This window comes from Ambystoma mexicanum, chromosome 1p, assembly GCF_040938575.1.
Source record: "Ambystoma mexicanum isolate Mex_15411 chromosome 1p, UKY_AmexF1_1, whole genome shotgun sequence".
Lineage (NCBI taxonomy): Eukaryota > Metazoa > Chordata > Amphibia > Caudata > Ambystomatidae > Ambystoma > Ambystoma mexicanum.
In genome coordinates, this window is record NC_090921.1 from 1,497,126,096 (window position 1) to 1,497,143,601 (window position 17,506).

Consider the following 17,506-nt stretch of genomic DNA (forward strand, 5'->3'; position numbering starts at 1 on the left):
TCTAGCATTAACCATTGACCAGGAGCTACCATTGGGGAACAAGGAGCTAGTACACAGCGTTTAACAAATCTAACTTCCACATACAATGCAAACTTATCATTTTGTCCATTTATTTATGACCACTTATGCTTTAAAGGTTGTGTAGATGTGTCCTAATGTGTACTTGCATATTGTCCCAAATGCAGAGTTGAATTCAGATGAGACTGCAAGTTCGGCATTAGTTGGCCTGGTGAGCCAAAAGTAGCTCCTGGTTGCTGCTGAGGTCAAGCTCTCCAGGCTCTTCTAGGCTACAAGCAGGCACTTAAAAGCTTCCAGCGCACCTCAAATACGAGCCCTGTCGCATGCTTGTTTCCTTTCTTTTGTTTTTTAAGGCCTAGAATAAATACTTTATTTTTATACATTCTTGTTTAAATTGAATTGTGTTCTTCACTGTGTGGACTCATTGTGGACCCTAGCCCCATTCTCACTCCTCAGAAAAGCCTTGACTGCTCTCTATTGTTTACTTGATTGGGTTTTGGCTAACTTGCCGGAGCCCCCCTGTTCACTAGAACTATGGTGGCCTCCTAAAATCTTTCTACCATGTCAGATTCTAGAAAGCCAACTTAACTGTAACAAATGGAACGTCTGTGACACCATTCTTTGAGTTTTTCAGATCTAGTCTGCTGTGCAGGTATTTCCAACCACTTGTGAAAGAGGATGAACTAGGACAATTAGTAACAGAAGCACCATTGAAGTAGTGATCCCTTTTTAGTTTTGGGCATTAGATGGTGCTCCATCTATAATCCAAAACGATTGCATTGGAGTACAGCTAGGGAGAAATGGTATACAAGGAGAAATGCTAAGCTTGTAGGTGGTGTTTGGTTATTTACCCAACTATTGAATGCCCATTCTAATCCATATGGCCACTCCCACCCATGTCCTGCCTCTCCCCGCCCAAAACACATCCTCCGGGATCTTTGAGCTATGCCTCTCAAGCCTTACCATCAAACATTGCACTCGAATTGCCTTCCAGTGTTTTTCTTTTTTAAAGCAGTCTTCTAAAATTAATGACTTATTTGAAGCTGTATAGGCGCTATCAATGTAATAAAAATGGCTAAACCAGATGTGCCTTCAGCCACTCGATTTAAAAGCACTGAAGTCCTGTTAAAAATAAGCACTGGCAAAGCTAACAGTTTCAGCTTGTGTGTGTATTAGGCATTTGCCAAGCACGGTTATATGCCCATGTACTCTCGCCATTTTGCAGCTGCTACCATCAATGGTCAGTTATTACCAATAAGGCAGTGTCTGGCAAATGCCTTTCCCATGCCTACACAAAAACCAAAACTGTTGGCATTGCCATCCTTGTTTGACCTCCTACCAAGGCAGTGTGACTTTTACACTTTACAGATCTTCCACTTACATGTTTCCTTCTATCTTGATAGTGGCGTCTTGCTACGAGGCTCTGGCATTCACTGGGATCTGCGCAAATCCCAGCCCTACGATGTGTACGATCAGGTGGAATTTGATGTGCCAATTGGCTCAAGAGGAGATTGCTATGACAGGTATGTTATTGGCTATGGACACAGCAACATGTTTTCATTGATGGCATCCTTTTAACTGTTTTGAAACCTTTTAATGCATGTGAATTATATATGCACTCTTCTTTAGCCTTCTACTTTATTGGATGCTGCTTGTAATATTTTCAGAACCAGAGGTCTGAGAGGCCAACCTAACTGGTGAATAAGGTTATAGACACCTCGTCTAGCCAAACCCTTCCAGTTGGTGTTGGGTAAGATTTTCATGAATGTGATAAATCCTCCTGACCCAGAACTTTTTGCATGACTTTGTGATTATTTTTCTCTTGTTGAGATGTGAGCAGGAATCTTTTTCCCTTCTCACTTTTATCTTTTACTCTTTTTCTGAGTGGCCTTTTAATGTCTCTCCATAGTGTATGTATGGATTTATAGTTCCCATTTAACTTTTGGGCTGTATATAATATACTATGGCAGCACACAGCATCTTATGTGCAGTGTTGCTGGGTTGCCTTTTTAATTTATCTTTATATCTTGGGTGAACTACTTGTTCCCAAGAGTAAAGTGGGATTCCCATCCCATTTACCTTTAATATGTGAGACCAGCATACCCGCACCTTAAATAGAGTGCTGGGGAGATGCACTGTATCCCCTTTCTCGCTGTTCTGGTAACATTTGTGTAACAATTACAAGTTAACCTGAATGGCTGGTAGCAGTGGTTCTACCTTAATGACTTTTTAGTCTTATTACTCGCAGGCTGTCAAATCAGCTGCAGTAATGTACTGGAGGGTTGCCATCCTGCCAGAATGGTGGTTCCTTCTTGGTTGCCATTTTTAAGTATCCTTGTTGTTTCTTGGGTCTTATAATGCCGTCCTAGGCGGGAAAGATCTGCGTTGGAGTTTTGCCTTCCGCCAGAGCCCTATGTGTTCCCCGCCGAGGCTACAGAGTGTCTGGAAAGGCAGAAAGCAAGGGAGGAGTCTGAAACTTCACTGCCATTTGTCTTAATCCATGCCTGAAAGGGAACAACTCCCAGTGGGGGGGGGGCTGGCTGTCCTGATTGGACAGCCAGACCACCCATTTCTGTAAAATGTGGGCAGAAAATGCAGAGGCTGTGCTGTAGTTCCTGATAACTTTTAACCTAGAAGCTGCTGACCAGTCGACCACTGGAACCAAAACTCAAGAGGATGATGAAGAAAACGCAGCGGAGACGATTTCCAGTGACCAGAGAGCTTGCAGTGTAACCAGAGCCTGATGTTACCCTTCCTTCCAATCGACCTGGGGATCCCCTATCATACGACTACCGACCTCGAGCCTGGTGAGACTCGCTAGACTTAAGACCTGTATTTTGAGCCATCGCACGTCGTGCTCCAATCTTCCAGGGCTGCAATACTCCAAAACCCTGGGACCTCGAGCCATTGTGCGGTGCATGGTCTTCCAAATCTTGCTGAAACTTTGTGGGCATCCTGCTGGACCTCCAGAGAAGTGAATCAAGTCTGAAAGGTCCCCTCACCAGAGTGCTGGACCTTGCAAACAATGAGAATCAGACCAGCGATATTCTGTCTTCGTCTGTGCTCCTAAAAAGGGGCAAAATCCACAGAGCCGTGTCCAGCCACGCAGAAACCCTTGCCTGAAGCCTTCTGTGTCGGTCTCTGCTGAAAAAGCTCATCCAGGGTCCTGTCCTTCTTACAAGGAATGCGGCGCCTGGGTTTTTGGCTACAGATCCTCTTGTGTGCTGAGATACTGTGCTGGCTTGGGTATTTATTTACCTTAAGTCTCCTGTAATTTCTGTGTAGTTTTGTGGCGTTTTCTGTGATTGGGAGGCCTCACGTCCATTTCAACCAGGCCCACTGCTGGAATCCTCCTAGGGTGTCTTTTCTGAAGTCCCTGGTCCCTCAACTAACTCTGAAGTAAAATACTTTCTTGTTTAAAAAGTCTCATTTGGAACTCTGAATTTTGCCTGCAACAGAGCCCTATCTCTCACCCTGCCTGCAGCTGGCTCTTGGACCACTAAGGTCCCTCTTCTGCCTCTGAGAGAACTCTTTTGGAGGGCTGGATACTTAAAAGGCTCTACCCTGAAAAGTAAAATAAGTGTTGAAAAATGTACTTACTTGTAAATGAGTTGGTAGGCAACTTTAAACTCAAGAGTGAATAGTTAAAGTTATTACTTACCTTAAATATGTTCTGCCATTCTGAAAAGTGTATATAGGATTAATTTACCTTGAATAAGCTGTGTGCCTTCTTAAATAAGTATTCAAAGTCTTCCTTTCCTTAAACTGTCTCGTCATTCTAACAGAAAGTAGATAAGCTAACTTACTCACCTGTGAATTGGGGTCCCTCTTCCCAAAAGTAATGCTGTTGGTTTCACTTTATTATTCATGTTAATATAAGAGTGTCCCCAATTGGGTCTTGCTTCCGCTGACTTGCTGTTAGCCTGTCCAGAATAAGTCTGCCTGCGTCATACTTACCTTTTAGGTTGCTGGTAGCTCCTTGCAAATGTATACAGGTTTTACTTACCTTGCATAGCTGTGTAACATCCAAAAATAAGTTGACAAGTTATTGCTTCCCTAAGTCTGTGAACATGCGCTGCCCTGACTCATCCCTCCAGCACCACACCTCAGTCCGCTTTTCTGCATCAACGGGAACAGGCCGAATTCACCAGCGCTCCTGGGATTCGTTTAGGCCATGTAATTCCACGCGCGGATACTTCTTCTTTGTCTTTTTTTGTCTCATCTATAATTCAGATACTCTGTCCTCAGGCGTCACACTCCTCCCTGGCGCATGTCGACTTCTACAGGGTTCAGCAGGTGTCCATCCTGCAACGGACTCTTCCCAACTTCAGACCCCCACGCTCTCTGCCTACGTTGCCTTGGCTCAGACCACGGTTGGCAATCATGTTTGGCGTGTGACTCTCCGTCCTCAAACGCTGAAGAACAGACTAGCCAGGTAGAGGGAGCTCTTCCAGAGGTTGCCTCCAGAGGATCTCAAGAACTCGAACCAGTCCCAAGGTAGGGCCGTTATTTTCCAGCACACCCCGCAAGGGAGATTCCTTCCCAGGGACTCTCCCGCGTGAGAGGGACCGGCCAGGTCCTTCTACCGACACATGCATCGAGGCTGCTACAGCTAACAGCCTTTGGGTCGAGGGGTCCTCGGATCCTCCCAGGCACAATGTTGAGGGACCGGAAGGTTCTTGTACCGGGCCTACAACCGAGGGGCTACGCCCTAACACTGGCAATATGTCAGAGGGGGCGCCTAAATGCAGCTCTACCGACCCCCGGGTTGAGGCTGTTACACCTACCAGGCCGAGGCCCTAGGAGCAGGGTAGGCCTCTTGATCCGCAGGCAAGAGTCTTGGATGAGGCCGGGCCCAGCGGGCCGAGCAACACGTCGCAGGCATGTGACTGGCAACTCGACAAAATGGCCACCACGCCAGAAAGGGGCACCCGTCCGACGCTATTCCACGAATTCGGCGAAGGAGTGTCAAGGTGGGACTGGCCTCAACCAGGTACGTGGCCTACAGTCTACCCTTCATTTGTGCAGGGCAACTTTCCCTTGCGTCCATATGGACAGAGTACGCAGCAGCTCCAGCAGCCCCCCCACTACCCTGTAGGTACCCCCTGCCACCCCTTTGGCCAGCGAGGGGGTGCTCTTTGAGAAGTTTCTCGCCCTCATGAGGTCCGCTCAGATGGGGTTATCATCAAAGATGCAGTCAGGGAAGTCCTCCCCGCCATGTTAACGGCACCACAGACTCCTCCATCGGGCCTTCAGTCCCTGGTGCAGCCGCCTCCTCCGGCTCCACAGACAATTCCGCAATCTCTGCCACCTCCTCAGTCTCCGGCGCCATCTACTCCTCCTCCGCAAGATCCTTCAGATCCGCAGGATACAGACAAGGGGGAGGATCTGGACACTCCTTCCTCATCCAGGGCCTTCCATGAATGTCTTGCTGCCCTGGCGGAGTACCTGGGCCTCCCCCCAACCTGAGGTCGAACAGCCGGCAGAGGGGGTTCTGGCTGAAGTCCTTGCAAGACGCCCCCCTGCCAACACAGGGATTCCACTGCGAACCAATGTAGTCTCCCTGGCCAAGAAGGGTTGGCTCAAGCCCCACTCGGTCCAGCCGGTCAACTGACGCATGGATGCCAACTACAGGCAGATGGAGGGGGATACACTTTTGCTCTCGACCCATCTTCCGCCTCACTCCTCAGTGATCGCTGCAGCATCGATATACTCCAAGCCTCAGTCGTCCTCAGCCTCCTCCTCTAAAGCGCTGCTAGGCAAGGAGGAGAAGATCTTGGAGGCGTACGGCAAGATCTACTCCAACGCCTCCTTGCATCTGTGTCGGGCCAATGCAGATGCCATGCTGGCTGCCGCCAACCAACGGTTATGGTGGAAATTTGCAGACTTCCTCCTGGAACTCCCCACCCAGTGCCAATCACGCTTTAAGGCGGGGCTAGCGGAAGCCAAGCTCCTGGCGCATGACCTCATGGAATCCACAGTGGCTCATATCAATACCTCAGGCCGTGCCATCTGCATTGCCATGGACATGAGAACAGCCTGGCTCAGGGCAATGAAATTCAACCCGGATGTCCAGGAGCGTATTCTAGATCTACCGTTCGAAGGAGGGGAACCTTTTCCACTCCTCTACGGACGAAGAGCTAGACCAGAAGAATAACGGCTCACAAACGGCGAAGTCTTTATCCATTCTTGTAAAGACCACGGCCAAGTCGTACACCCAATCCCAGCAGCACTCGGAAAAGGGTCGTACATATGGAGGGTTCTGCGGCTTCCAGGAATGCAGATCCAGGCAGCCAGACGGCTCGCCGTCTCAGGAACTGCGCAAACAACAAGTAGGGGGATCTGGGGGGGGGGGGGGGGGTAAGGGCTTTTTCCAGTCCCCCTCCTCAGAGGGAAAGAAGGCATGACACGCCCCTTTGGGTCCACGTGTCTCCAGTGGGTGGCAGGCTTGCGCTCCAGGCACAATTTAGGCAGAATTTTGCGGACCACTGGATCCTCTCTGTAGTATCCACGGGATACCGCCTTCCTATCCCAGCCTTTCCTCACTCCTCTCCTCACTCCTCCCCTCCATTCCCACAGGTTGGGACAGCAACTCTGGTGGAGATCTGGTTGCTTGCAGAGAGCCAGGGAATGGAGGACGTTTTTGACGATCGAAGAAGCGACACCACTGTATGGATGTGGACTGGGACTGGACAGTTCACCCCCCTTACTGGGTGACACATTCGCGCACACACTCGCACATGCATGACCATATAAAGGATTTCCTGTCTTGGGAAGGCAGGAAAAAAGCCAAACTATAATACGGCCAAAGAACCAGCGAATAGCTTTTGGCAGTCATTTTAGGGCACTAGCCACATTTAGTAGTCATACACTGTAAACCCAAATGGTCACAAGAAAAATAAAGAAAAACTGTTAAATAGTAACCGCCGCCACCAGCTTGTCTTTAGGTACATATAAAAGTAACCAAAAATCCCAAGTGTAAACGGTTAGGGTGATATAAAGGTATCCTCATTGCACTGCAGTGCAAGGTGCTGAGTGCAAGGAAAAAATACAAGAATGTCAAAGTTTCCCAGTAGTGATAGTCTGAAGGGCTAGTTGAATTTCCCATAAAAAAATAGCAAAAGAGATGTGAAGCCAACTGCTACTTCCCTTCAAAAAGTCAGGATAAAAACAAAGCAAAATGTGTGGGGTTCCATAGAAAACTATGAAGGGAAAGTTGCAAAAAAGAAAATATTTCCTAACGGTTCTTAACCTGCACTGTAGAGATTTCCTAATGCTTGACTTTATGATGTTTATTTGTTAATAAGTATAATGTGGAGACTTCAATTGTGCAATTGTGTGCTGATGTGACTAGCCCTAACTCAAAAAGGATACATGTGATTACAGGTGTGAACTGAAAAAATATCCAGAGGACTCTTCAAATATAACGTATCAAAAATATGTATTTCACTTGATACAGTATTTGCAAAGATGAATCAATCATGTATAAATCAACACTCTAAATCACATTTAGGTTGCAGGAATAACAAGATTTAAAACATTGCAAATAACCAAACTCATTTCTGCAATGAAATGTTCCTTCATTCAACATACATTCTCATAAACACATCTAAATACAAAAATACATTCACAAAAGTGTGTTTTATATGTAAAAAAACATTCAAATGACTGCATGAAGAAAATTTCATAACATTTCAACAGTTTAAGAACATGTCCTCAAATATTGGACTGGATCTAGATAGTAATAGCTGCAATTGCAGCCCGCGGTAAAAACACATAATGGTAGGAAAAAGGCACCACTGGCACCAGCCATTAATTGTAGAAAGGGTAACATAAAAATGTTACATGAGAAACTAGACCAAGTAACCCCTCCATCACTGGGTCTAGAAAGTTACAAAATGTAAGTAAAGTCAATTTCACTTTACTGCTCTTGGAAACAGTAGCTTCACCAAGAGAAGGTATTTAAACCTTTAGGAAATCATAGAGACTTCCCTGTGTCACTGCGCTGAAGATGCTGTATGTCACAATGTAAAGATGATGCCTATGGAGTTTGTCAAGAAACAGTGTTCAAATCCTAGAAAAATACATGAATGGGAAAAAGGTCTCTCTCTCCAGGTTAGAAAGTCCTAAAGTCCAGCAAAAGTGCTGGTGGTCTCTAAGGTAGAAGGGAATTGGCACATTTCTGAGAATTCTCCCTTACAGCCATGCTTTTAACCCCACCCTGAACCACCCCCACATTTTATAACCCCTTACCCCGACCACCGCTATGTTTATTTTTCAGTATTTCGTTTGTTTTTTCTTTTTGTTATAATCACTGCATACCCTTAAAAATGCCACCCCTTTACTCTTGTGAGAGTGAAGGCTTACTGTTCTATCACATTTATCCTTGTGAGAGTCATACTTGTGGTTACTTGTCTGACTCCCTAAAAATAGGGATCTGCTAAAACCATATGTGGAGGACCCGGAGTGTCTTTTAAAGTGAAAGTGTCAACTGCACCTCCTGCTTCCTTTTTTAAATTCTTGCATAACGTTGTACCCAGTAAATGTTGTCTAATGAGTGGTATGTAGAAGAGCTCAAAAAGTACTTCTCTGATGCTGACTTGATTGCAGGTGATTTTGTGGTATGCCCGTTGTTTCACTTAGTTGATTAGACTTGGGGCCTCATTATGAGTCTGGCGGTAACCTGCCGGTGCTAGCAGTGGGTTGCTGCTGGACTTGTGACACTGTTTTCGCCATCTGAGATCCCGGTGCCACTGGGACATTACAGGACATTACACATCCCGGCAGCCCATGATATAAGGCAGCAGAGTGTTAGTCCCCATTCCCATGTAGCCCAATAGGACTCCATGGATATGGGGACATGGAAGCATTGTCACCATTGCTAATAGTGCCATTGCTTCTGTGACAACTCAGTTTACCGGGGCTGTTGCACTCAGCAGGTCGGACCTGCCGGGTGCAACGGTCCAGGAACGCAAAGTTGTGGTGTGGCGTTCCGGAAAGGGTGCAGGCACGGTGCGACCTGCACCCTTATTTTCAAACCGCCACACTTGTAATGAGGCCCAAAGTGATTAAATGGTTTCATGCTTATGTTTAAACAGAGTGAACCTTGCATATTTTACATGCCTTGCTGCTCTCAAAGAACTAGAAAAGTTAAGCGGCCTTCTACCTACCACCGTCTACTTCATCTTTGTTATTATTCACCAGGTACCTCTGCCGTGTGGAAGAGATGCGCCAATCCATGCGTATCATCTTGCAGTGCCTCAACAAAATGCCAGAGGGGGAGATTAAAGTAGATGATGCAAAGATATCCCCTCCCAAGCGATCAGAGATGAAGGTAAAATCTGGTTGTTATTTGTATATGTTCATAACCACTCTAAACAATTTATGTAAGTGTTAAGTAGATCTACACTTTAATTACTGTCTGCTCCGACTTTGTGGACAGTGTTTGCAATAAGACCAATCCTAGAAGGATTACAAAGATTGCTCATAGCCCCCATCTCTCAATATAAATGTTTAGACTGCAGCATCTTATTGTAATGGGTCTACCTAGATATTGTAATTTTTTTCATATCTTTATTGAAATATGGAACCACATAAAGGTGAAAATACTTGAAGGGGGCCAGAGAACAGCTAACAAAGTGGCTGTAACCTAGACATGCTGCCAGCGGTTGCACATCCACTGTCAAATATCCTGCTTGAATGTTTGAGAAGACCCACTTAACGGTACCCATACGGAGTAGGTGCGTTACAAAAAAATGAGAACGTGGATACAGTACCCCTGCAGGTACAGCCTAAGGTACTGACCACTGCTGTTCAAAGAAACTGAGTTGCAGTAGTGAGGATGAAAAATAGCCTCACATATCCCTGAGTTTAGAATCACAAGAGCAGTCCCCAAATACACAGTGGATACTCCTAGAGTGAGGCTATAAATGGGTAACAAAAAGAACAGTTTTCGGACACTCATTTTAGAGGAGCTACAGGGGGGGTAGTGGATGGGGACGCAGGTCACCACCTGAGAAGGTAAGACGTGCAAAATGGGGCTTGGACAGGGTTCACTGCTAAGGTTAGGACCTCAGGTTGACAGAGGTCCCAACCATTGTGAAAGTATCTGCATGGTAGCCTGCAGCATTCCGTGCAGGGGTTTGGGCACAGGTTTCTTTTTCTTCTGTTTGGTCTACCACCTGAGCCTCAGGAGTTGGGCAGAATTCCATGAACCCCTGTACATTTTGCATTCTATTGTAATCTTGTTCGGGAACTATCACCCGCCTGTATTGAAGTGCTCTGGAATCGGCAACTATATATATATTGTGAATATAAGGAACACAAACTGCTGAGAAACTAAAGAGACCAGCAAGAAATGGGTGTCTGAATTCTTTATTTTGCCCCTTGAAAAGAAGCTGTTACTTACCGGTTAGTTTTGTTTCTCCTAGGGAGATTTATCAGGGTTATCATTAATCCCCTCGCCTCGTAAGAACCCCAGCACTTTTTGCTGAATGGACCTTTTTCTTATCCGGAATGAGAGCCCCCCCCCTCCCTACTCCCCGCAATTCATTCTCTCTTGCCCTGATAGTGGAAACCCTGGCCTGTATGTTTCACTTATTTTATGAAGTCATGCTTTTCTCCATACCCTTTCTAAAGGCATCTGTGTTTCACTTTTGCAGCACACGGCACCTGATGTGCAGTGTTTCTTGGATCCCCTTGGGCTCTCCTTTTTATATTCCTTAAGAACTACAGTTCTCAAGGTGAGGGGAATATTTTTTATCCTCCTTCGCTTTTCCTTTTGAGAGAGCCGCACAAACCACCCTATGTGGAGTGCTGAGGGGTTACCAAGTATCCCCTTTCTCCCAGCTTATGTAACAATTATGTTACACCTTTGCGATGCAGTAACCACAAGTCGCACAAGAATAGATCTGAACTGCTTGCTGATGCTAAATGCAACTAACGTGAGTGGGCATGTAGAACAAGATGGAAGCCACAGCTGCATTGAAGTAAATGGAAGGCACTGAAAGGGCTTGAGAATACAGAAAGCGGCCTGAGACACGGATTCCACAGAGCAGCGCAGTGCAAGCTTTGAGTGCAGCCACTATGCATATTCTTGCGAAGGACACTGAGGGAGAGAAAGTTTCACATTGGCAGACGAAATGGGACACCTGCATGAGTAAAAGCTGAAAATCCTTATAAATGTGAGAAGGAAAATAGTTTGTGGTCTCTGCACACGTGATCTGAAGAGAAGGAACAGAGCAGAGCCTATTAATACGAACCAGACGGACCACTGTTCCCATCCAATTGATGACAGACGATACAAAATTAATACCAGGATGAAAGCTAAATGTTCTGTCCCAAGGCTTAGATGATCGGAGATGGTAACCTTTTTCAGTACAGCCAGCAACTTTGAGGCTGTTCCCACCACCATGAATAGTTGCTTATGGGCTATTAACTGCCCAAAGTTCCAAGGCTGAGAAGACTCTCTCTGACCAAACCCTATTCGCCTTCCACGCTAGCTCATACTTTGTTGCAAGACCCAATGGTAGTGCGGTAACCTGGCATGCCTGTAGTTTCAATAATGTAGGTGGTGGGCACAGGAGGAGCCACCAGATACTGTTTAGCCAATAAAAAGTACTAACCCTATATGTAGCCTACCATGCTAACCAATCCCATTCCACCTTAGGTTTTTGTATTGTATCATTTATTTTGTGACGTCACTCTACCTTAAAACTCAAGGACGAGCCTGTAACCAGTGAGAGATCCCTGTTTTCAAAGCTTTCAATAAGAGTTTTTTTTCACATTTTTGGACTCTTCCATTTTTAGTGTGGGGGATTTCCCCTGAACCAGTTGTTCTTGCTTGTATTTGGGGAAATTAACAGACCCAGCCTACTTCATCCCCCTAGCCCACCAGCCATTCCCCAACCCCTCCCGTGCCTTCCTCAAGTATTCCCAGCCGAGCCTCACTTCAGGTTTAAAGGCTGACCTTGTAGGACAGTCCTTTTTGTTACTTTTCTGGGTCATGTGGGATTTTTTCTGGCTTGTGGTTCAAGCCTTGGGGCACTGGATACTGTAAATCGCACCTGAAATATCCTAGACCAGGTGGATGGTACCTATCACATATAGGCAAGGGGATAGGAGGGAAAGGATCAAGATATTTGAACCAGTAGAAAAATATAGTATAAAATCCACAAGGCCCATGTCTGCACTCCACATTAATTCTGACCCTCTGTGGCATAAAACTAAAAATAATAAAAATGCACACATGCTAATTGAAAATGGTTCTATAGAGTAGGGAATATTTCAGAATCAAAGCAAACTGCTGTTAATAATTTGGGATACATTTTAGAAACATTTTAGAAAGGTTTACTTTGAAGGGTGCAGCTCCAGTGCCCTGTAGCCAGGCACCAAATAATGGTATTAATGGAACAGTCTCACTAAAACAAATTCTGATGGCGGTGTGCAGCGGAAGCATGGGAGCCTAGTCTGAGCTCAAATCCACTGCTTTCAGCGGAACAGGCTCTTCGTCTTACAGGCCTGGTGAGCATGTGAAGATCAAGATGGCAGCCACGTGGAGACTGTGCTTCAGCAGAGCCTATTATCGTACGGGGTGCGACGCCCTAGAATATTGAGCCCAAGTGGAGGCCTTCGGAGAGGGTGTGCTGGATCGAGGTGCCTGCATTTGTCCTGCTCTCAGCTGAAGGAGTGGTGCAGCCCAGATCCAATGGGCGGCACACTGCAGCTCTTTGGGATCTCTTTCGTACAGCGGCACCAAACCCAGGTGGTTGGAGAGCCTGCTATGTTGTCCAGGAGCTGAAGCGGAGGAGTGAAGGGGAAGTCGCCCTCCACCAGTGCAGTAGCAGGTCCCGGCTGAGCTGGAGGACCCCAGTGTGGTCAAGGATGGAGGCAGGAGGGGGATCAGAGGCTAAAGCTGGACCTCAAAGCCTGAAGACAGGCAGGGTTGGTGAGGTGGTGACTACCTGTATGTGTGTTATGCAAGTTGAGACCTGGCAGTTGTTATGAGCACCCCCTGCCCCCCTCTGATTTTGCATGGGATTTACATGGTCCACCCTAAACCCAAAGGCGGGAGGCATTCTTGCTCTGTTAAATATTTGTTGCAGCCATCTAGTTGGGTGGGCGGGCTCCAGACCCCCAAGCCTCTAGAGACTCCTCTATTCATGAGGAAGAAATGGAACTTGCCTACCAAGTAAAACATTGCCAATCTCCTTCAGGCATTGAAGTATGACCTGGTCACATCATTGCATGACCTAAAGGACTTAATCCGAGAGCTTAATCCTAATGTCCAAGGGATTGAGTCGAGGGTGGAGGAGTTGAAGACAACCTTTTTATGATCACTCGCATACTCTAGTAAGCCTTGAGGGCAGAGTGCCCACATTGGAGAAGCATCAACACTGCATTGACAAGAAGCCTACGGCATGTAGTGCCCTACAAGAACTAAAATAAATACAAATAAGCTTAAGGATGGGGAAAACTGTTCACACTGTAATAACGTGTGTGCAAGGGATACCCAAGGAGGTTTCCAATGCAGATCTGTAGTAGTATGCTCAAGCATTATTCACCTCTATACTGGGTGACTCCCCAACACTCGACGTTGCCCTCGACAGTGCCCACAGAGTATATACAAGCCTTCCGCAGAACAATTGTTGGACCTGGATGTCCTAGTGTGGTTAGACTTTCACATGACCAAGGAAGCAATCCTACAAAAAGCCAGATCTCGGCCTGGTCCCATCAGGCTTCCTGGCAGGAGAGCGGCGTAAGCTCAACACTCCCTCAATGGACAGAAGAGAATGCAGTAAAGATTCCCTGTATCCTACCTGTCATTATGTTGTTCTCATACTCTGTCACTAACTGAGCCCACCTCTCCAAGTGCAGAGTCATGGGGGAGGTTGGTTCGCTCATATTCATGGTTAAATTGGATTGATGTTGGTGCAGTTTTATATGCATAAGAAGAGACAGTTGAGCACTTGGGGATTCACATAGCACTTGAGAGATGGACCTTAGGCTTGGCGCACCCCAATTAGGATTACCTAATGAATTCCCCAAAAGGGGCCTGAAAACATCCCATTAGGAATAAATGATGCTTTGGTCTGATGTTTATGGTTTTTTTGTTGACTTACTAATCTGGTGTAACGCAGTAGAGGAAGGGTCAAGTGGCGCGTGTTGCTGGAGCCGATTTTGGTCTTAAGTTCAGTGGTTTGGTCATCTCAAGCTAAAACTAGTTTTTTGAGGTGGGGTTCCCTTTAACTGAAGCCCTGCTAGATTTTATCCATGCCCATCCCCTTCTCCAGTGTTGAACCTTAAATGCTTATCACTAAATGTTCAGGGCCTAAATTCTCCCATGAAGTGGAGAAGTATTCTAAGTAAGAATCAGGCGCTGGGGACCGATTTCCTTCTGCAGGAGAGCCATCTTCTGCAAAGGCACTGTTGCTGCCAGAGATCATGATGGTTTGTGTTAAGATGGACTTCTAGAATCTGCCTTGGTGGACACATTTTAGTAGGCCATCCTAGTTATAATGTACATGGTAACTCAGAGGTTAGCCAAAACCCAATCAAGGTAGCAGTGGAGAGCAGTCAAGGCTATTCTCATAGTGTAATTGCGGTCAAGAGTCCACAATGAGCCCACAGAGTGAAGCACACAATTCATTTTAGACAGTACAGAAATACTATATTCTAGGCCCAAAACACCACTAGGAAACAAAGGCAGTTGATATTACACAACACAATTAAAGACCTATTTACAGTCACCATAGGTTCTTATAAATGCATTCAATAACTTATTTAAACAAAGAAGGTAAGTAATGCACTAAAATGGAACCAAGTCACAGGAAATATACCCCAACTTTTAAAAGCCCAGTGCCCATGAAGAGTGGGGCCTTGTGCCCAAGAGTAACACAGCTTTTCAGAAGAAGGGTCGGATGCAGGAATAGTTCCTGTGTTGGTGAACGTTTCCTGAGAAAATATTCAACAAAGTTACTGGTAGGTAAAATAACGTTCCTATCTTTCAGGTTCAGCTGCTTTTAGACATGGTGTGCAAAAAGCGATGCAATGGAGTAACCAATTGTATTCTATTTACTTACCCTCCTGATTTCACTTTTCCCAGAGGACTTGATGGGTCGACTGGGGGACTCTGTAGGTAGGGCTTCCCACTGTTGGTTCTAGTGAAAGGTGCTTAGGAGCTGCGGGTGCTGTTATTTAAGATTTTCATATTTATGATAAATCTTCCTCGCCTATGTCAATCCCAGAACTTTTTGCTTGTACTTGGTAATTATTTTACCTCGTTTCTAGGTGAGTGGAAATATTGTTGCCCTCTCACCTAGTCTTTTACTCTTTTTTTTTTATGGTTGACCTTTTGAGTATGCTTGAAGTTAGTTTCCTATAACGTTGGACTGATGGTAATGGCCTATGGCCGCACACAGCAATTTAAATGCACTGGCTTATTTTTTAATTTGTATTTCTTGGTTGAACGCCTGTTCCCAAGAAGTCAAGTGGGATTCACATCCCCTTTACTTTAATGTATGTGAGCCAGCACACAGTACCTTATGTGGAGTGCTGAGGGAATATAATGTATTCCCTTTCTTTCTACTAGGTAATGTTTTTGTTACAATTGCAAGTTTACTTGAATGACTGGTGGCAGGGGTTTTACCTTAGTGACGTTTTAGTCTTATTACTCGCCGCTTGTAAATTTGCCTCCGAAATGCACAGAAGGGCTCCCATTCTTCTAGAATGGTGGGCACCTTCTTTTTTCTCCATTTCATGTTTGCTTGTTGTTTGAGGTCTTCCCCTGCCATTCTAGGAGGGTACAACCTCAGTGGAAGTTTGGTCTTCGACCGGAATCTTATGTATTCCACGTGCTCCAGAGTGTCTGAGGAGGCAGGAAGCGATCGAGGAGTCCAAAACTGTGCAGCCGTTTCTTTCACCTTGCTTGAAAGGAACCATGTCCCAGTGGGTAGGGAGGGGGCTAGCTGTCCTGATTGAACAGCCAGACCACCCTTTTCTGTAAACTGCAGGGAGAGTTTGCAGAGGTTGTGCTGTAGTTCCAGATAAATACTCAGAACCTGGAAGCTGCGGACAAGTCGACCTGATGAAGATGAAGAAATGGCACCTGTAGCGATTTACAGCGACCGAAGAGCCTGCTGTGTAACCAGACCTGCTGTAACACTTCCTTCCAATTGACCTAGGGGTCCCAAATTAGACGACTCCTACCCAGAGGCTGATGAGATCCACTAGTTTCAAGAAGAACTTCATTTTGAGTAGTCCCATGATGTGCTGCAGCCTTGTTGGTCTGCAAACCACCAATACCCTAGGACCTCGAGCCTTAGTGCGGTGCATGGTCTTCCGAAGTCCGACTACACCTGAAACTTTCCTACTAGATCTCCTGAAACCCGATTCGAATCCCTGAAGTCCCCTCACCAGAGTGCAGGACCGCGAGAGCGATGGGAACTCGACCAGCGTTATTCATTCTTCATATGGCTGCTGTGAAAAGGTGCCAAACCCACAAAGCCGCGAGAAAGCGTGAAGGGTCCTTTGCTGGAAGCCTCCTCTGATGACTGCTGCTGCAAGTTCCCGTCCAGTTCTTTAGTCTCCAGACCAAGAATCCAGGGACCGAGTTCTGTGGTGCCTCATCTGGAAGGCATCCACCCAGGTACTGTGCGGGCTTGGGTAATAATTACCTCCAGTCTGGTGTGTATCCTGTGTGTGTGATTTGTGTGGTTTTGAGTTTGCCCATACCACTTGATACGGTAGTGTGTGTTTATATAGCGCCTATACACAGGCAAGTGTTTCAAAGCACTCAAGGAGCGAGGGAACACGGGGGGGCAAAACAGTCGCTCAAAGCCCTTGAATTTCTGAGATGATAACGGTCTGCACAGGCAGATTAAGTAAATATGATACATATAACAGTTTAGATACAGTAAATAGGCCTGATGGCAATTCTGCGTTTTATTCAAGTGCACATTAAGATGTGAAGACAAGGGAGGACAGACAGAACGATCTTTAGGCAGGGCTGTATACAGATCGAGCAAGTGCAAGAGCACTTGTCCAACCCTAATGCTGGAACACATATAGGGAGCCTTCTGTGAAGTCATGACCACTTTAACGAACTCTGAAGCAATTACTTACTTGTTTAAGAAGATATCCTCTGGAACTTTGACTTTCCTGCAACTGAACCCTGTCCCGACTTGCCTACAGCTGGCACCTAGACAACAAGGGTCCCTCTTCTGCCGCCGAGAAAACCCATGCTATATACTATGGAAAAACTTTATAAAATAAGGATTCTGTCTTAAAATAAGGATTCTGTCTTGAAAGTATAACAAGTGTAGAAGTACTTCCTGCTGAAGAAGTTAGTGTGGCAACTGTATCTCTGTGAAAGAATGGCAACTTGAGGCTGGAGCTCATGTGTCCCAAGCTTATCTCCAGCTGCCACAATGGCTGATCCTACCACTGCTGAGTCTTCTCAACCTGCCAAGCGGCAAAAAGGCGGAGATGT

The 17,506-nt window shown here is 46.0% G+C and overlaps 1 protein-coding gene across 1 annotated transcript in view; it reads left to right on the plus strand.

Annotated features, from left to right (window-relative positions):
- Positions 1 to 17,506, plus strand: part of NDUFS2 (NADH:ubiquinone oxidoreductase core subunit S2) — a 502,212-nt gene that overhangs the window by 290,393 nt on the left and 194,313 nt on the right. The window contains exons 9-10 of the mRNA XM_069607180.1: positions 1,422 to 1,541; positions 9,223 to 9,352. Of these exons, the coding sequence (XP_069463281.1) occupies positions 1,422 to 1,541; positions 9,223 to 9,352 (250 nt within the window). The remainder of the gene's footprint in view (positions 1 to 1,421; positions 1,542 to 9,222; positions 9,353 to 17,506) is intronic.